A 25,304-nucleotide genomic window follows, 5' to 3' on the forward strand; every position below is an offset into this window, starting at 1 on the left:
TTGCTTGTCTGGGCCCACCCACCTACCTGAAGTGCAGACACCCACCAAAAACAGGATGAAATTTCAGCACAGACCCAGACAGCATCGCATCACTCCTCCCTGATTTTCACCTTGACCTCACCTTTCCATGGATATTAAGCTGTTCCAACATCTGTTTTCTGCCTTAAAACACAGCAGGGATGGAGGCTTTGCCTTGGTTTTGCTGTTGCTGACTCCTGGCTGGAAGCTCTCTAACAAGCAGCAGGGTTTGTTTGATTTGGGAACAGCTGTCCCGGGGTTTGTCAGGATTAGCAGCCACTTAGTGGACATAAATTTATGTTGGAAAAGGCATTTTAGTTTGGAGAATGTGCCACACTTTTAAATGCCAGCAGAAGTTTTGGTTCTATTTTTTTTTAACATGAGATAATAGATAAATGCACACAGCCATGCAAAGGTTTTAAAAATAAAGAGAAAGTGGCATTGGTGCAATGGAAAATAAATTCCAAGTATTTCCAAAGCTCTGGATAGTTAAATTAATAATTTAATCTGGAGCTCAGATTAAATCCATGCAGAGGTTTTGTTTCTGACAGCAGCCCGTGTTTGTCCCTCTCAAATCCCATGAGATTTCTGGTTAAAAATACTCTCCTTCCTCATCTTTTCTTTCAGTTTTTCTATTAATATTGACTGTATCAGAGCACTTTCATGATGGTATCCACCCTTTCTACCTGGGGAATACTGCACACACCAAAAGTGAAGTTGGGAAAAGCATTCCTAGAGGTTGAGCCACTCATCTTTGCTATGAATTTCTTTCTGGAGATGCCAATATGGGAAAAACCATCTAGGAAGGTCCCTAAATTCAAAGTCTGATTCTCTACAAATCCAGCTGTCTACAAGTCCTGGAAGAGCAGAGGGATTTGAGTGAGGAAACCCTGGAACAATCCTTCCAGCACGCTCTGTCTCAGAGCACTGGAGATCTTGTTTAGAGGCTGCTGGGAGATAAGTCATGGTTTGGCAACACCCTGTGTAAACCTTCGTCTTAAATCTTGGATCTTTTCTTTCAGTTTACATGTTCTGGAGCTAGGCAGAAGGGCTCAGCTCACAAACTTGATTTATGAAAAGGAGGGATTAAAAAAGCCCAGTGTTTATTTAGTTTGTTGGTTAGAAAAGGCTGAAAGATTACAAACTTTTTTTAAAAACAAAATTGTTTCCCAATAGATGTTGTTGATGGAAAATCTCAGGATTTTCATTATTAAAAATCACCCTCCAGCAACAGTCACTGGTGATTTCTTTCATGCTGATTAGACTGACTCAGTCTGGAGGCTTTAAGGTGAGGTTTCCTTCTTATGTCTTTGGGTCAAATTTCCCAAAACATTTTGGAAGAAAGTTAGTTTTTAATATATTCCCGTTGAGTGCTTGGACAGCTTCAAACTGCAATAGTATAAACCAGGTTTTATAGTAATTAATGGTGTTCTTGTTATAGAACCATGGAGTTGTTAAGGTGGAAAAGACCTTTCAGATCATCAAGTCCAGCTTGTGGGAAAAATGAAATCACAGACTTGCCACAGATATTGAGGCAAAGCCCAAAGCAAACTCTTTTCACTTACCCTGAGTTTTGGGATCCTTTTTGCCTTCTGTGATTGCTTTTCTGCTGAGCTGGAGCTGCAAATCCCTCAGTGAGTGATGAGCACCAGCAGAGCTCATGGGTGGTGGGAAGGAAATGCCACCATGGCAGGGGTCACAGCCCTGGCAGAATTGTGGATTTCCCTCAGCTTCTTGGTTTCCCTGTCACATCCTGCCTGCAGGGCTGGAGGCAGAGCAGGCAGCACAACAGGCAAAAAATACCCAAATTAAACACAGAGCTGTGGAAAGCTGGAAGGGGAGCTCTGATGGGGTTGCTGCAGAGCACTCTGCCAGTGGTGATGCAAATAAAAAATAAAAAATGTGATGAGATGGAGCTCAGGGAAGGAGAGATGCCCAAAGGGTGCTGGAATGTGAGTGGGACTGGGGACAGGAGGGCACAGCAGTGACTTTTTCAGGGAAGGGAGCGAGGATGCATTTAGTGGCACCTCAGAGCCAAACTAACCCCAGAAAACCCAATCTGTTACAGAAAAATAGGGTAAAACCCTACTCTGCAAGGGATGCATTTAGTGGCACCTCAGAGCCAAACTAACCCCAGTCAAACCCAATCTGTCACAGAAAAATAGGGTAAAACATCCCAGGGCAGGATGGGGTAGAATTAAACCCACCAAAGATACAGGGGAGAAATGACAGGGAGCTGTTTCCATGCTGGAAGCTACTGAATAGGCTGGGACACTTCAGCTTGAAAAAGAGAGCCCGAGGAGGGATGTTAAAGAGCGTTTTATGGGTTTTCTCCCCAGGGAAAGGGATATTGTGGTTAGTCTGTGAATATTTCTGTCTTTGTAAAAGAACTGAGCAGTTCCTAGTGAAAGAAGCAATGAGCAGGTTCAAAATGAATTCAGCAAAGGATAGAATGTTTCTGTCAGTGGGCATGTAAATTGTGCAGTGCCTTGACACGAGAGGTTGTGAATTCCAACAATTTTCCTGGGTTCAGAATTAAATCCAATTACATTTAATTGCCAAGACTTATGGGAGAAAAAATAATCTATCTACGGTATTTTATATTTCATACAACTTTCTAATAGAAAATTATCCCTCATTTGGGAGGTCTCTGGTCTGTGGTGGCTGCAGTGACCCAGGGCTGATGGTGGCTTTTCCTCCACTGAGATTAAATTCAAACTGCCTGGGTGCTGCTGAGCTATGGATTGTGGCAGGCACCATCTTTTGGGGTCTGTCCTTTCAGTCAGGGAGAGATCAGAGCTCAGCTGGGACAGGGAGACTGATGCTGTGATAATTGGTTGTAATGAGATGCTTTTAACGAGGCAAGCCACAAGGCTGGGCTTGTCAGGGGGACAATAAATGTCACCCCGTGGCTGTTTACAGTCCTGAGGCTTTGGAAACTGCCTGCTGGTATGAAATTGGAGCGAAAATGAGATTTTATTGCAGAACACCAGGCTGTGATGGTGCCCTGGGATAGCTCAGCCTGGCTTCACTGAGCTGTGCCTTGGCCTTGCTGTGATCCCTGAGGGTGCTGAGAGCTCCTGAGACACCCCAGGTGTCAAATGGGCACCCCTGCATCTGGACAGGGATTCCAAGAGCAAAATGTGGGGGAATGTCTTTCAGAAGAGACCTGGAGTTACCCCAAGCATGAGGGAGAATTTGGTGTGAGGCTTTGGGGGTGGTGTGCTATCAGAAGTTGGGTTTGATGCCCTTGGAGGTCTTTTCCAACCTGAATAATTCCATGATTCAGTGAAAGACTGATGTGCTGAAAGGGTTTTTCCCTGAACTGGGAGTTCTGCTGGCTTCAGAGAGTGCCTGGTACCAGCCTGCTGCCATTTATCTCTTTCCTCAGCCAGGTCCCATCTCAGGGCTGTGCCAAAGCTCTGGAATTCATGTTTATTCATGAGGCAAAGTTATTCTCTGCTGCTTCCTAGATAAGCTTTGACCACAATTTGCTGTAAATGTAGATATGGATCCAATAAATGGGTTTTTAATGCTCCAGTCTGCCAGTTCTGCAAACCAGTGTGAGAACTGACCTGTTTTCTGTTTATTGGCCTTTTAAAGGGATAGGAAATGAGAGCTCTTGTGTCACTGTGTCACTTGCAGCTACTTCTGAGCCAGAACCTCTGAGAGGAGGGCTCTGAGTGAGGCTGGTGCAGCCCTTGGCTTGCTGGTGGGGTATTTGTCTTGCAGAGAGGAAGGCTGAGCTGCTGGGTAGAGGGATCTGAGCTCCAGCTTCTTTAGGATTTCTCCCTGCAGCCCTCCAGAAGATATTCAGCCCCAGAGAGCACTTCAGGGTCTGGCAAGGAAGGGCAGGGCAAAGCTGAGGGTGTGGGAGTCACAGTTAAAATAATTAAAATGGGAAGAAAACCCTCTTGTTTTAAAAAAAATATTTATTTAATTTTTTAACAATAATTAAAATGGGAAGAAAACCCTCTTGTTTAAAAAAAAAATACTTATTTAATTTTTTTTTAAGTTTGTTTTTATAATGACAAGGGTTTAAAGACTGCACCTGAGACACCCAGAGTAAGTGCTGCTGACCTGGAAAAGCCACACTAATTTTTATAGAGCTCCTCCAGATTCACCTGGGATCCTTCCCAAGGCAAAGCACAGCCCCTGGCAGTGTGTGTCCCCTGGTTTTTGGGGCAGGCACGTGAGCAGAGCAGCTCTTTTGATGGAAATGGAGAGTAGGTGTGGTTTTGACTCATTGGCACTTGCTGCACTGGGTGAGGATTGAGAAATACCTTTGTAGCCTCCCTGCAAACATGAGTGCAAGGTAGAGCACAACATTTATAATTAATTAATTGATGGGGAAGCACTTATCAATCTCCAAGCACAACATTGTCATCTTTGCTGCATCCAAGTGATGCCACAGGGAAAGGAGGGATTTCCTTCCTTCAAGGCACAGTGCTGCTGTTTCTGCTCTCAGACTTTTTTTTTTTTTTTTTTTTTTTGCCTGCCAAGCCCCCAATCCCAGCACTTTTCAGGATAAAATCTTTGGGATGAATAAAAGCATTTTCTGGAAGGCTCTTTAATAAATGTTGTCTGTATGCTGGGTCAGATGAAAGGGCACAAAGTTTTGCCTGCACTTGTGATTATTACAGCACTGGACTGTGCATGCAAAGCATTTTGCAGTATCAATCTTCATTTGTTCCAATTCTTTAAACTCCAGTTATTCTCTTCTACTCACTAAAAATTCCTGATTTTCCTGAAGTGCAGATAATTAGCTCAAGAAAGACACAGCCCTGTTAGAAGAGGGTGCCCAGAGCAGCTGTGGCTGCTGCCCCTGGATCCCTGGAAGTGTCCAAGGCCAGGCTGGACAGGGCTTGGAGCAGCCTGGGATAGTGGCAGGGACTTGGAATGAGATGATCTTTAGGGACCATTTCAGCCCAAACCATTCCAAGATTCACTGATCCTGTGGTGCCAGGCACTGCCAGCCAGAGTTCTGCTTTCCATTCCCTTCTTTATTTATTGCAAAAATATTTTCAGCAGGTCTGGGACAGCAATGAGGAAGATTGTTGTGGTAAGAGCTAAAAGGCAGGTATGAGGTGTGTTTACAGAAGCAATAATTTGTAAAAATACACTTTATGCGCCTTGCAAGGCCAGTTTCACTTTCTTTTTATCAGGAAAAAAAAAAAAAAAAGCTTTTTATACAAAAGTGAGCACCTAAAAGCTTTCTTCACACATCACAGGTGGTGCTGAAAAATGTCAACAGAGAAAAAGATACAGATCACCAAAACTCTCAGAGTGCATAATTCAGGGCATTTAAAAAGCCATCTGATGCTATCAGATGGCTTTTATTTTGCATTATAACCTATCAAGAGGTAATGGCTGCACTCTAATTTATTGCACTTGACAGAGGAAAAGATTGTAGAACGTGAAATATTCCATCATGGAATCATTTTCCATGGAATCTTTAATATCCTGACACTGTTGGAGCTGCTGGGAGATAAGTGTGAGGCTGTGAGAGCTGAGCTGGGCACTTGATACAAGGACCTGAAACCTGACTTTTAATGAGCTCTGCATGAAGGAGATACCATCAGTTATTCCATTTTTCAGGCTCTGATAAACTCAGCTCAGGACTTCATTATTTGAAAAGTTCAGTTTGTTCGTGAAAGGGGAGGGGAGGAAAAACCTGTAAAATCACTTTGAAAGCCAGCTGAGGGTTCTTTTTCAGCTTCAAAGCATTTCTGTGTGTTCTCTCTTGATCTGAGGCAGATCTGCCTGGTGATGGCACCAGCCCTTCCCTTACTCAAGGAGTAAAAGATGATTTAAAGGAGGAATTTGGGTGTAATTACCAACAAGTGCAGGGTTCTCAGAATTCCCTTTGGTGGCACTTGAGAAGGATTTCCTCAGTGTTTTGTCACCCCTTTGTTCCTCACACCCCAGGCTCTCTGCTGTGGGGCTGGTGACCTCAACAGCTCGGGAGTCACATTTGGGGGAGCGTTTCCATCTGATGGGCTGTGACAAATAGCTGAGAGCAGAGGTGCTGGAAACAGGGAGCTGTGCTGACAACCCATCCATCTCACCAGGCAGCAACTCAAGTGCCTGCCTGTTGGAAATGTAAAGCAGGGGGAAAAATGTCAAAATTCTGCTAAGAACTCTCAAATGGTGACATATCGATGCAAAAATGTGTTTGAGTCTTTTTTTTTTTTCTTTAATTTAAACCTGCCAACTCCTTTTGGCTTCAGCGTTAATGTTACATGATCCAACAATGCAGCATGCATGGGGTGTTATTAATGCCTTTTCAGAAATAAAAGGGTAAAATCAAAACATTAGAAATCTGTGGAAAGGACATGGTATTTTTCTTTCCACTAAATCTTTTATCCTACACAGAAAATCTTCAGCAGTGCCTCATTTTGACAAAACCCTTTTATTTTTCCTCCCTATGCTGGTTATTCCTTCATTCCCAGTTTGGATGTGACACCTTCCCTCATTCCTCCATAGGGATCCTCTCCTGGCCACAGCACTGTCCCTGCTCAGCCTCCAGCAATGTTTTGTGCCTTTTCCCTTTTTAAGCAGAAAACTGCTCCTGGTGAAGAGATTTTGGTCCTTGATTGTCATCTGTGTTCCTTGCTGCTGTGAGAGCTGCACAGTCACTGCACTGGGAAGGAAAAGATGATGGGATGTGGGGGAAACACAGAAGGAAAGGACAATGTCTCACAGGTCCAGATCAAGTGTTTTAATACAACAGGGCAACAAGGGCAAGGAAGAGAGATATTTAATTAGGAATTTCTGCCTTTTTAATCTAGGAGAAGACACTGTTCTTGTATCAAGCCTGATTTGCCTTATTTTTTTGCCCTTATCTGCTGTTCTATCCATACTGGTCTCTGGAAAATTACAGTGCTGAGTTTTAGGGACTGGGGGAGATGAAAGCTGTGTGTTTGAAGGAGATATTCAGTGGGTTTTCATTCCCAAAGGTGCCTGTGCCGGGGTGAGGGGCCCTCCACACCTTTGCAGAGCTGCTCTGCTGCGTCCAGCACTCCTGAGTGCTCCATCATCTGCTTTTCTCTCTTCTGCAGGCTGCAGGAGGCAGTGGGACAACATCACGTGCTGGCCCGAAGCAGAGGTGGGAGAAGTCGTGGTGCGGCCATGCCCCAAGTACTTCAGATTCCTGACCTCCTACCTGGGTAAGCAAATCCCAAATCAGCTCCACAGCTTCACTCCCAGCGGGGTTTCTCAGCATTCCACGTGGGGAACTTCTCAATAAAGAGGGAGGAACCAGCTCTTAGCCCGAGGTGAAGGAGGTTTCCAAGCCATCCGTGAATTCCCAAACATGAAAACATCCTCCCTGCACTGCTGTGGACCACAGGGATGCAAAAATGGCTCCTGGTGAAATCCAATAATATGGATGTTGTGCAGTGAAAATTGAATCAACCTGTGGAACAGTTGTGTTTGTTGTGCAAAATGAGCAGTTTAGCACAATCATTAATTAAGTCTCTGACAGAAAATGAACAAGCTGGAACTGGACGTAATAAAGTTGGGGTTTTTTTTCTGCTGGAGTGACAAATCTGACCACAGGCCAAGGAATTAACCTGACAAATAATGGGCAAGGGAGGTTAATGGAGGAGATACCTTAACTCACTCCTCAGGGTGTTCTGAGAAGTTTTAGTTTAAAACTCAGGTCTCAAGGGGCTGTGCAGCAAGGGCTGATTGTGCCTCCTGGTAATTTATAGTTTTTTCACTATTTTTATTATAAAAGCCCTGAAGGTCTTAACAGAGAATTAAGTTATTTTGCACTGGAGATCCTGCATTGAGCTGACCCTCAATTTTTAAAGCTTTGTAATGCAAACACACAGGATAAATTAGGAATGGGGGTGGGAACACAATATCATCCCTGTTCAACAGATCTGGGCACTGCATTCATTAACCAGCACATGCTGATTACATGACTTGCCCAAGGCCACACCAAAATTCCTTACAGGCACAGAAGGGAAATTAAAAAGCCCTGGAGTCCTGTCCTGTGGATTCTTTGCTTCTTTTTTTCTGCCAGGGTCGAAATTAAATTGCCAGACAGTATTTCTTGTTGGGACTCAGATGTTTATCAATTCTTATCTATGTCACACTCCCACAAACCCTGAGTTCTGCAGCACTGCACTCTGACAAACTAAAAATGGAGCCCATCTCTCTCTGCAAGGCCTTTGAAGGATCAACTGTCCAATTAACAAATGACACCTCAATTATTTTCACTTTTAACCCAATAACCAACCACCCGTGGCTGCAATGGGGACTTTTTTATCCAATTACACAAAACCACCCAAGCCCATGGAGAAGAAGGTGAAGAAGAAGAAGAAAAATAAGAAGAAGAATGAGGAGAAGGAGAAGGTGAAGAAGGACCAGCCTCTGCCCTAAAACCTCCATCTTGCTTTATCTATATTACTGTATTCTAAACCTTAAACTCTGAGTTTCCCACCCTGTGATATCACACACTTCTATTCAAACTCCACACCCACAATCCCAGTTCTGTCATTCCATTTTGGAAGCTTCTCCACGGCCTCAGGTCAATGCAGTGTTCTCTTGGGGGGTCAGTGCCTGGCAGCACAGAAATCTGAAATTCCCAGCAGCCAGGGTTCCAACACTATCCTAGCACGGACTTCCTCATTTCCAAAATTCCCTTGTAGCTCATCACGCCTGTGTCAACACCCAGGGAGAAGGGGCAGAAGCTGCTGTGATATCACATCTTGCAGGACAAGACCCCTGTGCATGGGATCAGCTGTGTGGAATAATTTCCTGCTGTTCCTGCTCTGTGCCCTCCCCGAAGCACAGCATTCACTCACTGGGTTTTATATACCAGCAGAGTTAGCAAAATACCAATAAAAATCTCTTTAAAATGCTCTTTAGTACATCATCCCACCAGAGCTGACTGATGAGGAGAATATTGTGTATAATTTGATTATATATAAAGGTCAAGCAGTGAAACAGGCTGCCCAGGGAAGTGGTGGATTCGTTGTCCAAGGGAAATGCTCAAAAATAGGAACGTGGTTTAGTGTGGACCTGGCAGTGTTGGATTAATGGTTGGACTTGCTGTTCTCAGAGGTCTTTTTAAACCTCAAGGACTCTCTGAGCTGGTTTTGGAGTCAGAGGTGAGGAACAGGCTCATCCTGGAGCCTCTTCCTCCTGTTTAATACCATCTTGGATACCTTTAAATAGGTAACACCTTTAGAGATACAGTTCAGCTGGTTTTTTGATTCCCACTCCAGGATGAGTTTAATACCGTCCATAAACCCTGTATTTCTCTCCATTTACAATCAAAATATTGCAGAGTGGCTCTGGCAGATGGGAATGTCTTCCAACAGGATTGAATTCTGCCTCAGCAGAGCACCAGCACAACAACTGATGCCATCCCCAAAGTAGAAGCAGCAGCTTTGATTCTCTCTGAGCCAGACACTTTGTACACAACCATCAACAAACAGGGAAAGCAGTGATGGTCTTAAATAAAGGGAGGGGAAGATTGCCTCCTGTTTTATAGGATTTGTTGCAAAATTAATGCCATTAAATGTTGTGAAGCAGCTCTTCCTTTGTAGCAGTGAGTGTCATTGAGCAGCTTTCAAGGAACTCAATCATCTGGGTAATGTTTGTGTCGTACTCTTTGATCCCTTTGCAGGAACAGGAAAGCTTTTATCAAGCTGTGAGCCAGAGAAAATCTTTTTAATGTGTTTATAGCAGGAAAAGAGTGAAATACCAGGGAGCAAAGAGTTAATGTGATTTTCCTGCCTCATGGAGAATAAGCTCTTCAAATGACTAATATCCCATCTCATGGTTAATAAAGGATAAAATGTCTCATGGCATTTAAAAACCTTAAACTGTCCTGATGTCATTTGACATTAATTTTTTATGGCATTCACAGATCCAGAAAATTTTCATTATTTCATGACGTTCATCAGCGCCATGTGAGGGAGATGGATGAAAATATTTTTGGCACCTTTCATTATTAAAGTGCATTGCTTTCCACCCCTTGACCAGAGTGTTCCAGCTCTCCTTCCATACATGGATGACATTTGTAACAGGGATTTATGTCTCACAGTTTCTCCAAAAGCAAATTGTCCACCATGCACAAGTTAAATTAGCACTGACCGTTTTTGAGCTTCAGCTCTGTTATTAATTGACCTAAGGGGGTGAGGATGGGCACAACCAAGCTCTGGAATCCCACTCAGCGAGGTGAGATCCATCTGAGTTTTGGGCTTGCCAAACTCCTTTTTTCCTTGGGTGTTCTAAATTTATTTCCCTTCTCCTTTCCCCTCCTTCGTGAACACTTTTTACTCTGCATTGCTTCTGAAATTGGAGCAAAAATTGAATAAAATGAGGATAGGGATGAGCAGAGAGAGCAGATGAGAAGAAGACAACACCACCTCTCTAAAGAACCCCAAAATGAACCATACCCATTATTTATTTGCTACAATGGTCATTAAAATACCCAAGAAGTTGAGTGTGGTTTTTTTGGAGTTCTCTTCACTGAGAACTCTTGACCTGCTCAGGTTCTCTGCTGTCCACATGTGCCTTCATATCAGAAAAGCAAAATTACCTGGAGAAAAGGAGGCTCAGAGAGGGCATCACCATCCCTGGAAGTGTTCAAAAACGTGTGGATGTGGCACTTGGGGACATGGTTTGATGGTGGCCTTGGCAGTGTGGGGTTAGTGATTGGACTTTATCACCTTAGAGGGCTTTTCTAACCTAAGCCATTCTACCATTCCATGATTTTTTTTGCACCTGAGGTCTCACAATGCTTGTGCCCCACTCCTCTGAAGGATTGGTGCTACACCTCCACCTCTACCCAAAAATGTGCGTATTTTTTTCCTAAATGTTTCCTGGAATCCTATAATTGCAGGATGAAAAGATCTAATGAGAATTTTGTCCTAAAATTTGACAGCTCTGTTTTTAGGATGAGAAAAACAGTTTATAAAAGGTGCCTAATCAAGGGGAACATTGTTATTGTTAAGAAAGGGAGAATTATCTGTATTTATTAAGAATCAGGATCTTCGCTCTTAGAAGTGAAATGCGCAGGTAGGGCAAAGGAAAATAAGGGAAAATTGAGTTTTGCCACAAAAATGGGGTGCAGGAAGTTTCAGGGCACTGGACATGTGGCAGCAATATCTGCAGGCCAAGTGGTGTGAAAAACAACAAAGGGAGAAAATTAAGTTGGTCTTGTTTGATGTGCTGACCCAATGCCACAGGTTCTACAATGACATGAGGTTATGAAATACAAAAATGTAAAATAACATTAAACAGTGGGCAGAAATTGCACTGAAGGAATGATATTGTGTGACCACGACTGAGGCAGAGGAAACAAATTGTGAAATTATCCGGCCACAACTTTCCCCACAAGTTTTTTCCCGGGCCTAAGCACTTCAGCATCCAGCTAAGTGCAAGATGTCTGCAAGATTCAAGTGTTTCCCAGGAACAGTGGGGCAGATCAATAACAAAAATGAAAGCAGAGATGTGCCAGTGGGCTCAGCGGTGTCTCGGGAATGGTAGATAATAGAAGTGTTACTGCTTTAATAATTTCTGCTTGAAAAAATTGATTTATGTCCGTGGAATATGGTGCTGGAGAAGCAGCAGTGATAGCTGGGCAGAGCACACCTTCCCCTCTGCTTTAGAAGTTGTTACAGAAAAGGGCAAGGAAAGCAAGAGGGGGGCAAAACCCAACACCCCTGAGCCATGATTGACCTCAGATCTCTTTGTCTGAATTCAAATTCCCATTAAAAGCCAATAACAGGGTTTTCCAAGATCAAAGAGGTAAAACTTCACCTGTAACATGAACTTTCAGACATGTCTCAGAGTTAAAAGGGTGTGTTTGAAACAGATGAGAAGCAGAAAGAAATTAAGTAAGAAAAAAAAAACCTAAAGAGCAAGACAACAGCTCCGTGCATTTATTCAGTTCATCTGTTCAGTGTTTGACTCCCACTCAGATCAAACACCTCTGATAAAGAAAATGTTCTGGTTTTATCTCTGTTCCACAAACTCCTCCTTCCTCTTATGCTGTGTCATGAATAAATCATGGAAGGAAATTCCTCAGTGACAGCAAGGAGGTCTCCTGGGAGGTTCCCTGCCCATGGCAGGGAGGTTGGACCTGGGATTTAGGGTCCCTTCCAACCCAAACCATTGCTTGATGATTTCATGGTTCTAAATTCTGAGACAAGATTTGCTTGTGCAGCCTCCATCCTTGAAGGATTCGAAGTCATGCTTCCATTTTAGGTGACCACACCTGAGCAAAGGTTTGGGGCCAGATGACCTCCAGAGGTCCCTTCCAGCCTCAGACATTCTGGGATGCAAAGAAAGCAGGACACTGAGCTCTTGCAAGGCATTACGAGGTTATTATCAAAATAAATTAGAGTTAGTCATGGCTTTTTCAATTTTTTTTTTTAATGGAAAACCTCACCTCGTTGCTTTTAGGAACAGTCACACCACTTTGACAGTGGTAACATTGATAAAATTAAATACAAAATCCACCAAAAAAACCCAGATTAATTCATGGCTTTAGCTAATACCATGACATTGAGGGGACTCTGTTCTCACCAGGGACTTGCCTCTTCTTTTTCCACAACACAGAGGAGAGCCTGGAGCACAAACCTGCTGGCACTGGGATGCTTCCCATCTCTCAATGAATCTCCTCCACTCTGCATTGCTAATTATGTGGAGTTATAAACCCCTGGTCTCCTTTCTCATTAAATCTCCAGGAGTACAGCTTGAAAATTTTAGCTCCTGTCTGATAGGAAATGGGGACATTTGGGAAATCTAGTGAACTTTGAAAGGCTGGAGATAAATTCCAAGTGCAGAAAGTTTGTGTTTTCTGTTACTGTCATTTTCAATGTACTCCAGATTTTCAGTGTAGTCCATTGATGCTCATTTTTGGGAGAGCTTGTGTTACACAAATTACTGAGAAACAGCTCTGAAAAATGGCAAATATGACTTCTGTTGCTTTGAAAAAATTGCCTTTCCATTGATAAATAATTAGACATCATGACCAAAGTCTGGAAAGAAACAAGAGTCAATGAGACAACAAAAAAATATCTCATTTTCATGAGATATTCAGAGCTGGGATTTGACACTGCAACATAAAAATCTGTGTGATGCTTCACTCTAACCTGAGTCTGTAAGCCTCAGAGGAAAGCTAAGCTTGTGGGACACTTTCCCAAATTTTATGCTCATTTTCAGTATAGAAAGTGATATTTTAAATAGTTGGAATTAGAAATGTTGTTTTGTCTGATGAGAGACATCATCCATTACTTGAGGCAAGTTGTGGTCTGATCAAACCTTTGTTTTTTTAACCTTGTACTTTTTGTACCTCTCAGACATCAGGTGAACATGAGAGGTTTTAGAAAGGTGTCTTGTATCACACCATGTCTGTGAATTTCCACATCTAAAAGTGACATGAGCTGCAAAGGGTGGCAGAAAAACTTCTCTGGGAAGTGAGTTTCCCTAAAATCAGAGTAATTTTTATTATTATTTTTTTAATTCCACTGATGCTTTGTCATTGTTCTTCCTTCTGCCTTGGTCTCCACATCTGCTAAAGCATTGGGACAATTTTTGAAGGTACTGAGAGAGGAGAGAGTTTTTAAATAATCACGAAATTGTGAGGAAATGCAATTGAAAAGAAGAAATAGGAGAAAAACTAGACGAAAGAAACACACCTTAGCTCACTGAGAATAAGAAACAAAGATTTAAAACCACCGTGAAATCTTAAGCCATCCCCAAACAGAGTTTTGAGCAGGAAATGGGAAGCAGTGAAGTTCAGATAATGGGATCCATTGTAACAAAGGAGAAATAACAGATATTGCACAACTCAGAAAAGCTGAAAGCACCGCACAGTCATGTCCTTGATTTGTTTGCACAAGATCCTTTATGATCCTGACATGAACCCTGGTGGAAGGAACTGCAAACAGTGGCCATGCAGGGAAAGCCTGGAACAGCAGCCCTTGGAGCTGTGCTGGACTTTCTGCTTCTGGAGCAGCTTGAAAATGAAGAAAAGCACCTTTGAGAGCCCTCCTGGACTCAGATCTGCTACAAAGACAGATTAAAGGGGCAAGTTTAATGTCAAAATCCATCTGTCACAGGGACTGGAGAGTGACTTCAGGCAGGGCATTGTCTGCTGCTGATCTCAGGGCAGAGCAGGCCCGTGGTTGGGAAGATGCTCTGATGACTCAGGTGTCAGAAATTGCTGGAGGTGATACTCAAATATTTTTGTGACTCACAGCTGCATAACTGATTTGGTCCCACATGCAGGAGTTTTCTTTACTCTTGTGTGCAAAGAGCTTTGCTGTTGGAAATGATTGCAAAGCTCTTTGAGCTTCACTGATGTCGCGTTTTACCTTAAGAAGCAAGGCTTGACTTCTCTTTGTTCATTCTGGTGTGTTGACCAGTTTTCCAGATTTGTGTGGTGAATGGCACCAGTGGAATGCCTCAATAATGGGATTTTAGTGAGGTGGGCACTGGTGGTCAGAGAAGCTGCTGGGTGAATTTACAATGTGCAGTGTTGGGTGCACTTCTGCTTTGTTATTTCCTGACAAACCCATATCTTGGCCTTTTAGCCTACAAACCTCTTGGGGTAAGGCTTATCCTGAGTGCTGGTCTCTCCTTTTGCTGGATTAAGCTGATGTGGGTTTGAGGTCCAGCTGGGACAGGAAGCAGAGATGTTTTACAAAGTGAGAAGTGCTTTGCTCTTACAATCCTGGATGGATCAGGCAGTTCTGAGTGCCAAAGAGCCACATGAACTTCAGTTTTGACAGTTTGGCTGAGGGACTGAGATGTTCTTGTGTTAATTAAAGCTCTTTTTAGCTGGTCAGAGGCCCCAGGCACTCAGCGAGCTTGACAGTCCAGGAAATCTTCCTGCCCTGGAGTATGCAAGTTAAAACAGGCAATACAGGTTGTCAGTGTGTGGATTTTCTCCCTTCACAGCCAAAATTTGAAGTGTTCTGTTCACAAAGCAGAGTGCAGTACATTTCCCAGGAATCACATTTGATCAGGGCTCAGTTGTAGGCAAGGTCTGGGTGTGGAGGACTGGATTTAGTTCCCAGACCCCCAGCCTTATCCGCATGGTGTGAAATAAACCCTTTATCTGTACCTGTCCTGGCTTCTCACAGGCACAGTGAAAGGCATAAATACTTCACTGCTCTGTTTAGATAAAAATTTTCCAGGAACAAAGTCAGTGTGACAATAAAACATTCAAACAATACTGGTGCAGTGCCAGGAACCAAAGGTCTGGGTACAACTGGCAGCATGGTACCACTAGAAGAGATGTTTTGTGTGCACCTCTGTATTAAAATGTACTTTTCTGCTGAGGTCTGGACTTTAAAACAGAATAGGTGACTCCCATTTATAAGCTCTGTGTAATATGAAAAATTAATAACAGGGGAAAAGTATGAGAGTTTTTCTCTAAGTGTTACAAGAATTCTGCTTTGGCATTTATACCACAAGAGGCAGAAGTTGTTTTAACAGTGAGCTGAAGGTTTCTTTTTAAATCATGGGTTGTTTTTTTTTCTTCCAGGGAATGTGACCAGGAATTGTACAAGCCAGGGCTGGTCAGATGTGTACCCTGCACCCTACGCTGTAGCTTGTGGATACGATTCCAACAGCACTCCAGGGGAAGAGGTTTGTAAACCTGGATGGGTGGACATAAAGATTTAACAGGGATCAGTATCCAAATTGTATGATCCTCCCATGCCCAATTTTTCCCGTTCCCCGTCTGATTCCTCAAGAGGGAAGGATCCTCTTGAGGATCCTTGGGAGCAGAGTTCAAATGTTTGGTCAAGGAAATGATCTTCCCTTTGACGTCATAGACTGGTGGAATTATGGAATGGCTTGGGATGGAGGGGAACTTCTTTTCAGGATCATCCCATTCCACCCCCTGCCACGGGCAGGGACACCAGGCTGTTCCAAACCTGACCTTGAACACTTCCAGGGATGGGACATCCAACATTTCCAGGATGTCAGGACCTGAGAAGATCAGACCATTGCCCATGCGATGCCCACACATAACTTCAGGTGTTTTATTTTCCACAGTGCACTTTGAAACAAGCCCTCCACATTTATTTTTATGCTTAAGCAGATATGGTGATTCCAATTTTTCTATGGCAACATAAGCATCAAAAACTCTAAAGGCATAAAAATTATGTTTTGCTGCTCTGCAGATCTCAACCAGCTAAATATCTACATCACAATAGGGAACACACATTTTCAAAATTTTACTAAATTTTGATAGAAAATCCAAAAGTTCTCTGGGATATTGTTTGTGTATAAATTAGCAATCACTGACCTAGGTATAATTAGCTTTGCAGAGTATTATCACTCCACAGGAAGGAGTTTGTTATGGTTTTGCTGCATGCTGAGACATGAGGGGTAAAGTCTAAAGAGGATAACAAATGTTAGAAGCAAGATTCACCTCTCCTAACTCAAAGTTCAGCATCTAATCTAAACTAATCACCTGTAGCAGTCCCACAGTCAACAAGAAAAAGCTTATGCATGGAAGGTTATATTTCACTGCAATCACATTACAGTATTTATATTTTTATATAATAGGTTAATGTGTTTATATTAAATCACTGCTCATCCTTTTGTTGTTGTTGTTGTTTCTGTTTAAGACATACCCCAGTGTTAGTGAATGTTGGACAAAGGAATCTCAATAATTAATTAACGTCTGTTTCCAGTATTTAAAGGGGGCTTACAAAAAGGCTGGAGAGGGATTTTTCACAAGAGCATGGAGTGATTGGACGAGGGGAATGGTGTTAAGCTGAAGGAGGGCAGGTTTAGATGAGATATTGGGAAGAAACTCCTCACTGTGAGGATGGTGAGGCCCCAGCACAGGATGCCCAGAGAAGCTGTGACTGCCCCATCCTGGGAAGTGTCCAAGGACAGGTTGGACAGGGCTTGGAGCAACCTGGGACAGTGGAAGGTGTCCCTGCCCAGGACAGGGGTGGAATGAGATGATTTTAAGGTCCCTTCTAACCCAATCCATTCTGGGGTTCTGTGACTCGTTATGGTGAGAGGTCTCTGTGCACGGTCACACACTGCCAAGGCACTCCAAGAGTTAACAGGGGATCTGAGCAGAGCTGAGCCAGCTCTGAGTGAGAAAGAAAGCAGAAAAGAGCAAAAGCAGAGGTGCACAAAGAACTCGAGGACTGTGCTGAAGAGAGCCTTAGTCTGCCTTCGGGGTCAGCCAGCACTTCACATGCTCAAGTGTCCATCCCTCAGACTGAGCTGTGTGCCTGCAGAAACCAACCAAAGCAGCTCTGCTGTGCAAGGACCCCCACCCAGAGCTCTGGTTTGTGTTCCTGCTGCACAGGGCATTTGCGAATTTCTGGGACATGCTCCTGCCACCCAACAGGTTGCGGCGTTGCCAGAGTGCAGCGTTGCCAGAGTGCCGTGTTACCAGGAGAACCTCTATTGTGTTCTTTTAATGCTTTCTTAATTATTTTCCCTTGATTGCACAGTTTTTTTTCTTGCTGTTAAAGTCCGATTCGTGTGAAAGGTGGCTGAGGGGGGTGAACATTCAGTAGCAGCCTGTGAAGAAGAATAGATTTTTGTTTCCTTGTTGTTGAATTGGCAGTGAGTTTGGGGAGCAAGAAGTAAAGGGAGTAGAAAAAAACCAGCAGGCTGTACAGGACATGAGGTCCAGGAAAGACTGATAAGCTTCCAGGAGTCAAAAACTTCATGAACTTTTGGTCTCAGGTCAGAAATAGCAAGAAAAAATATGAAAAATAAATAAAGGCAAGGTGAAAGGTTTTAGCTGTGAATTCTGGCAGTCCCTAAAGCAGCAGATGATGCGGGCACCAAAGTGCTGCTCTTGGGGTCCGTGCAGTGATGATGAGCCCTTCTCCAAGCTGACCTTTAAAAGTGGTGCTTTAGCAAGTGGGGAGTGGGGTTGTTATCCTGCTCCTCTGTCAGATGTGATGCTCTTCTCCCTGCTGTGTTTCCATCTGCTCAGAGGGGCCACCCCAGGGTTATTGTGGTTTTTTATTCTTGGTTTTTTTTTTTTTTTTTTTGCTTTGGTCAGGGTCGGGATTAAATGCGTAGAGATGGTATTTTGTGTTTGAGTTCAGATGTTTATTCATTCTTGTTTATATTGTAGTCTTGTAAGTTGTGAGTTTTACAGCATTTCACTAATAAGTTACAAAATGGCTTTGTATTTATCTCTATAAGGCCTTTTAAGGAAAAACCACCTCATTAAGAAATGACACTTGAATTATTTTTATTTTTAACTAAATTACTAACTACTTGTGGTCTGCAATGTGGACTTTTTATCTAATTATAAAATACTACTTACACTCATGAAGAAGAAGGTGAAGAAGGATTAGCTACTGCTTTAAAACTTCTATCTTGCCTTATATATATTACTATAAACTTTAAACTCCAGGTTTTCCACTATGTGATGTTACGCACTTCTATTTAAACTATACACTCATAATCTTTGTGTTATTCATCAATTTTGGAAGCTTTCTCTATGGCTTCAGGTCAAATGCAGTGTTCTCTTGAGGATCTGTGCCTTTCAACACAGAAAGTTTAAAATTCTCAGTATCCAGGGTTGCAATGCCTGGTCTCTGTAGGTTCTGCCTGAAAATGGTGAAATAAAGACACCTCCAGAGGTCTCTTCTGCCCACATTTTTCTCCAAAGAAATTTCTCTTCATTTACTCTCGAGGGAACCCCAATGACTTTGGGCTGGAAGACATGAACCCCAAAACACTTGGCTCCTGAAAGATTTTATATCAGTATTTTTCTTCTTTTCCTTTCAAATTTGTAAATGTTTCCCATTGTCAACCAAGGGACAAATGTTAAGGTTACTGAATAGAAACCAAGGAAAATAAATCTCAGTTAATCTCAATTTAGCACCTACCTCAAATAATTGTTATTATCACACTCCTGTGAAATTAGGCAGAAGCTTTTAGAAGTCAAAGAGACAATGATGAAGTTGCCTGATTTCATTCTGTAAAACAGTCAGGCATCCTGGCATGCAATGCCTGCACTTATCTGCATCCCTTTCTTTTCTAATAAGAACATTTTATAATCTGGACCCTGAGTGAAATTTCACTTCCATTTATGATCTTGGGTCAAATTCTCTGCTTTGATATCTCTGAAATAGGAACCAATTGTCATTAGCAAGTGCAGTGAAGAGTGAGAAGCCATTATGTGCTGTTTCCAGAGCAGAGATGACCCCACATCCTGCATTAAAACTGCATGCAGAACCATCCTTCTCTGCACAAAAATGATAAATTTGTCACCATAAAATATGAGGGGAAAAGCAGGGAATTGCTTGTTGAATAACACCAAGAACCTTCTGTGCATAGCTTGCTCCTGGGAATAACTCTAAGAGGCAGAAGGCCTGCTTTGCTCTCCTAAATGAAGTGTGGGACAACCTCTTCCCCCTGCAGTGCCCTACCACGAACTCCTTTTTTCTGCTGGCCAAATCCTTCCTGGAACAGTTCTTCTCTGGTGCCATCAAAAACAGAGATAATAGAGAAAGATTAAATCAACATGAGGGAGGTTGACTGCTTTAATTAGGAAAGTCAGAGCTTTTGGGATCCCAAACTCCAGGAAGGCTGGAAAGAAGATTTTCTCTTGGGGGTGCTGGTGGATGAGAGGCTGGACATGTGCTGACCATGTGCCCCTGTAGCTCAGAAATCCAGTTGTATCCTGGGCTGATCCCACAGCCTGGGCAGCAGGGAAAGGGGGGGTTCTGTCCCATTGCCCCCCTCAGGTGAGGCCCCACCTGCAGAGCTTTACCTGGGCAAGACCAGGCAGATAAATCATCCTGCAACCTTTGAATTATCGATTCAGAGTGACCCAAAGCTCTCAGTGACATGGCTGGAAGGACACGGTGCTTGAACTACCTCTGAGATCTGTGGAAGATATGACCAGTGTTATCTCTGAAAACTCTCTTGTTTGAACCCCCCTCCAAGCTGGCTTGTGCAAATGCTAAAGGATTGCAACTCATCCCAGCCTCACTGGTTCTGTAAAGTACCAAATACTTGTCAAAGCCTGGGAAAATAGCACATAAAAATGTCAGCTCTCAATGTTATGGAAGAGTATTTCTCCAAACAAGGTTGGGTTTAGATTTTCTGCCTAACCTGCTCTTTGTGGTTTTGGTTGTTTGGGTTCTTTGTAGAAGATTGTCACAAGAAGGGCAGAGGATGGTCAGTCAAGAGCTGGAAAAAATAAAATTTTCCATAAACTGAGTTAGGTTCTCATAAAAACTTAGATTATTTTTTTAATGGTGGGGTGTCTAAATAATTTTACCTCTTGATTTTTTCTTTTTTTTTTTTAAAGCTGGAAATCAAAAACTATTGATTTAGAGTGTTGCTAGAGAGCTTTGGAGAGCTTATTTGCCCATTTTATTTAGACTGGGATTCCCTCTTGGATCCAATCCATGCAGTGTTCCATGCTCAGGGATTCCCTCTATGTGCTGTCAAAGAGAAAAATCACGAACCAATTTCCAACTTAACACATATTTCTGAGTTAACAGTGAGAACGTCTTACTTGCCGAAACAACAGTGTAAATCCCACAAAAGCAAATCAATTTCCCAGAGAGTTCTGCCCTCAGACCTCCTGAATAAAATTAATCTGACTGCTCTCACCACATCAGACCCAGTGTCGTGCACTGTTTAGCTAAACATTGATCACTCCTGCTCCACGAGGTTTTAGACTGGTGTCAAATCAGCCTCCTTCCAGCAGAATCAAAAACTATTGATTTAGAGTGTTGCTAGAGAGCTTTGGAGAGCTTATTTGCCCATTTTATTTAGACTGGGATTCCCTCTTGGATCCAATCCATGCAGTGTTCCATGCTCAGGGATTCCCTCTATGTGCTGTCAAAGAGAAAAATCACGAACCAATTTCCAACTTAACACATATTTCTGAGTTAACAGTGAGAACGTCTTACTTGCCGAAACAACAGTGTAAATCCCACAAAAGCAAATCAATTTCCCAGAGAGTTCTGCCCTCAGACCTCCTGAATAAAATTAATCTGACTGCTCTCACCACATCAGACCCAGTGTCGTGCACTGTTTAGCTAAACATTGATCACTCCTGTTCCATGAGGTTTTAGGCTGGAGCAGGTGTCAAATCAGCCTCCTTCCAGCATGAACCTTTCCCTTGTGTAACTTTAGCCTGGGTTTGGAGTGATCCAAGCCCTGCTGCAACCAGATGAGTTCTCCATGCTCACACCGGCGGTGTTCGAGTCACGTGTACTACTGGAGGCGATTTTAAAGGGCGAAGGAGTCAGAGGTGTTTTAAGAGAGTGGAGAAGGATGATTTCCTTGTCCCAGCAGTCAGCGATGCTGCATTTAGGATTTTTTGGACCTCTTTGAAAGCTCTGTGTTCTTTCTTTCACACCAGCAAACGGCGTTCTACGGAACGGTCAAGACCGGCTACACCATCGGACACACCCTGTCCCTCATCGCCCTCACGGCTGCCATGATCATTCTGTGTCTCTTCAGGTAAGGCCACCAACAGAAAAAGGCTCAGGGAAAAGGCTCAAAGGCTGCAGATTTACAGGCTGTGCAGGCTATGAGTGTTAAAAGAAGATGCACAAGATTTCTGTCAGTCTGCGTTGGATAGGGGAGGAAGGTTCCTCCAACTTTCAGTGTCACTGTGTTTTTGTTGTGGTGTTTGCAACAGTCCCAGAATGAGGGAAGAGATGAATTTGACTCCATATTTCTTAGAAGGCTGATTTATTATATAATGATATTATATTAAAAGAAAATTATATACTACAACTATACTAAACTATAGAGAGAAAGGATACATCAGAAAGCTGGAAAAGAATGAATAATAAAAACCTGTGACTGACCAGAGAGTCCGACACAGCTGGACTGGGATTGGCCATCAAGTAAAAACAATTCACATGCTGGGATAAACAATTCTCCAAATCACATTCCAAAGCAGCAAAATGGAGAAGCTGAAGCTTCCCAGCTTATCAGGAGAAAAATCCTGGCAAAGGGATTTTTCATAAAATATCCTGGTGGCATGTATTGGTGTGGGATTTGTGACATTTGCCTGGGAGTTGTAACCCCAATCCAATTATTTGGGTGGATTCATCTCACCAAAGGCAGATTGCTCTATGATGGATCTCTGTTAGAGGGCTACAGTCTATAGAGTCCTGTACATTGATATCAGGGAATTTCTACCTAAAGTAGGTATTCAAAATGGTATCTAAAAACATCCAGGATCACAAAATCCCAGAATGGTTTGGGTAGGAAGGGACCTTAAAGATCATCTCATTCCATCCCCTGGGCAGGGACACCTTCCACTATCCCAGACTGCTCCAAGCTCCATCCAACCTGGCCTTGGACACTTCCAGGGATGGAACACCCACAGCCTCTCTGGGCAGCCTGATTCCTCCCAAATACTTTTCCAAAAACACTTCCTGCTGTCACTCTATGGCACAACAGAGACACCCAGGACCATTTAAACTTGCTGGTGTCCCTGGGATAGGTACAAGTGTGGCAGGTAGGATGCAGGGCCTGCAGGAGATCCAGGGCCTCGGGGATGGATGGGCAGACAATCTGCAGCTCACCAAGTGGCATTGGAATCTGCAGCAAATGGATTAATTTGGATGGGCAGATAATCTGCAGCTCACCAAGTGGCATTGGAATCCCAGACTGCAGCAAATGGATTAATCCTTGCTCTCTATTTTTTTGCAATAGATTCAGGCATCTAAATTTGGGTGCCCCCAATGAAGAAGTCTGCATATATGTACCTTGCTCTCTATTTTTTTGCAATAGATTCAGGCATCTAAATTTGAAGTCTGCATATATATCATCTCCTATTATAAATTAATTTATGTAAAGGGAGATGAGCAAAAAGCTGAGATGGAAGAGCCCTTTGGATGAGGTTCCATCTCCTCATGTAAGACAGAGCACATTTTCTAGGGTAACTCACATCAATGCTGGCCTCACCCTTCAGGAGCTCAGCACTTCTCTTCCCAAGTGCTCTCTCCACTCCTCTTACAATGGAGAAGTCAATCAGACACATGCCAATTACCTCCAAAAGATACAAAGTGCCAGCCAGGCTGGTGAAACCATTGAGGATCCTGGTTTTCCTTGGGGGAAAACAGTTTAACTTGACTTGCCTTGGCCTGCAGGCACAGGGGACTCAGCTCAGCCCCATTACTTTGCCATCATCAGAGATTAGCTGCACAACCTCTGCCAGTGCCCATTTCCAGACTATCAGGCCTTTCACTTTGGCTGATGGAAATTCTCTCTTGAAAAAAGTTTCCTCTTTGATCAGAATTCGTCTTCAAAATATTAGCAGGCAAGGGATAGAAAAACTCTGGTGTAGTTCTCAGTATCGTTAACAACCAGTAATTTTTAAATGAAAATATAGTTCATATTATTTCAGAAAGTCTGTAATATGTGTTAATTCTGGCAACAGATGCTAAGAATTTATTTGCCTGCTTGAAGAGACATTTCACTTTGAAAAGAATTACAGCAGCAGAAACATTCTGTAGAAAAAAGCCCTTTATCATGAGCGCAGTCTGCTCAGTCAAAAACATTTCTTTTCCAGTGGAGAGCAGTGGGATGGACCTGTTTTCTGTCATCCTGTATTTTTTCCTGTTTTTCTGAGGATTGAAAAAGCAGCAGTACTGCTACAGATACATGGATTGCCACGTTCTGTGGAATTAAGGAGGCTTAAGTGGATTTGTGGTGATGCTCATCACCAGAGCCTGTCTCAGGGTTTCTAATGTTTAATTGGGACTCTATGTCATAGCAGAAGAAACGTGTAAATATAAAAACAATGCTTTTGAGAAGATTTGCTGTTCAGAAATGTTTCATTTCTTTCCAACAGAAAACTACACTGTACTCGAAATTACATTCACATGCACCTCTTCATGTCCTTCATCATGAGAGCCATCGCAGTCTTCATCAAGGATGTCATCCTGTTTGAAAGTGGGGAGTCCGAGCACTGCTTCGTGAGTTCAGTAAGTAGCCTTGAAATTTCCACCTCATTTTGTTGCCCCTCTTAAGAAATGTGCCAAAAAATTACCTTGCAAATGCATGTGAAGTGGTGCTTTAGTAGCCTCAAAATTTCCACCTCATTTTGTTGCCCCTCTTAAGAAATGCGCCAAAAATTACCTTGCAAATGCATGTGAGGTGGTACCTTGAGAAGATTTCAAATCCTCCTCATTTTTAAAAGGAAAAAAAATCCATAATTTCTGCCATTTGACTTACATGGAGAAGGAATAAATTGATTATCAGAGTCCAACATGTATATATTTATATTTTATATCTGGTCCTTTCTGAAGTTGGACTTGATGGTCTTAGAGGTGTTTTTGAACCTTAAGGATTTTAGAAGGAATAAATTGATTACCAGAGTCCAACATGTATATATTTATATTTTATATCTGGTCCTTTCTGAAGCTGGACTTGATGGTCTTAGAGGTGGTTTTGAGCCTTAAGGATTTCATCAGGTCAAAGCCACAATGAGGTTGTACAGGATTCTGAGGCTCCTGTCAGTCCTGTGTCCATCTCCCAGCCACATACTAATTTCTTGGATATCCTGGTCAAAGGATTTTAGGGATTTTGTTTAGGGATTCAATGAAACCTTTTCCTTCCATGAGGATGGGAGTCAAATCCAAATTCACATAACTAATTTTAGTTATCTATGGGATAAGTACTTCCACATGAGCTGTGTGTTTGTTATGTGCATCCATAGATGGTGGACTCTAATTAATCTGTTCCCTGGAGTCTGGAATGCTGTTCAGTCCTTTGGGAGAAGGCACCTGCATGTGGGTGATTCTCTGGGCTCCAGTGACCAGATCCCTGCAGGACTTCAGGCAGGAAATCTCTGTGCAGACATCATCATCCATTTTTCATCTGAATCAGTATCCCACGCTCGCTGTCTGCAACTGCGAGATTTCCCTACTGGGATGATAAATAAGGGGAATAAAGGAGTTGGGTCATTTTTTTGCCTTTCAAACTCAGTGTTATCAGCTGGAGCAAACATTAAGGAGGGAGAAGGGCTGTTTATCTACAGGCAACACTGACGTAAGAGGACACCAGTCATGAATAAATTTAGGCAGGAAATTGAAATCACCAAAATGAAGAGATGTGCTCAGAAGTTATCCAGGGAAAAAAAAACAAACAAACAAAAAAAAAAAACAAAAACAAACAAAAAACAAAAAACAGGAGCCCTCCATAGTAAATTCAGAGCACTAATGAGCTGCTTGCTGATAGCTCTGGACCTGTTTTTTATGTCATACACCACCAGAAAAAAAGATTCACTTTTCCATCCACCCAATTTCATCCTTGCTTGCTGGCTTTCC

The 25,304-nt window shown here is 42.8% G+C and overlaps 1 protein-coding gene across 1 annotated transcript in view; it reads left to right on the top strand.

The window, feature by feature from the left end:
• LOC121338032 (vasoactive intestinal polypeptide receptor) overlaps positions 1 to 25,304 on the top strand; it is a 105,234-nt gene that overhangs the window by 48,868 nt on the left and 31,062 nt on the right. The window contains exons 3-6 of the mRNA XM_041408575.1: positions 7,080 to 7,187; positions 15,539 to 15,642; positions 21,377 to 21,477; positions 23,828 to 23,960. Coding sequence (XP_041264509.1) covers positions 7,080 to 7,187; positions 15,539 to 15,642; positions 21,377 to 21,477; positions 23,828 to 23,960 — 446 coding nt within the window. The remainder of the gene's footprint in view (positions 1 to 7,079; positions 7,188 to 15,538; positions 15,643 to 21,376; positions 21,478 to 23,827; positions 23,961 to 25,304) is intronic.

Source organism: Onychostruthus taczanowskii, unplaced genomic scaffold (genome assembly GCF_017590055.1).
Source record: "Onychostruthus taczanowskii isolate IOZ18803 unplaced genomic scaffold, ASM1759005v1 scaffold3, whole genome shotgun sequence".
NCBI classification, from domain to species: domain Eukaryota; kingdom Metazoa; phylum Chordata; class Aves; order Passeriformes; family Passeridae; genus Onychostruthus; species Onychostruthus taczanowskii.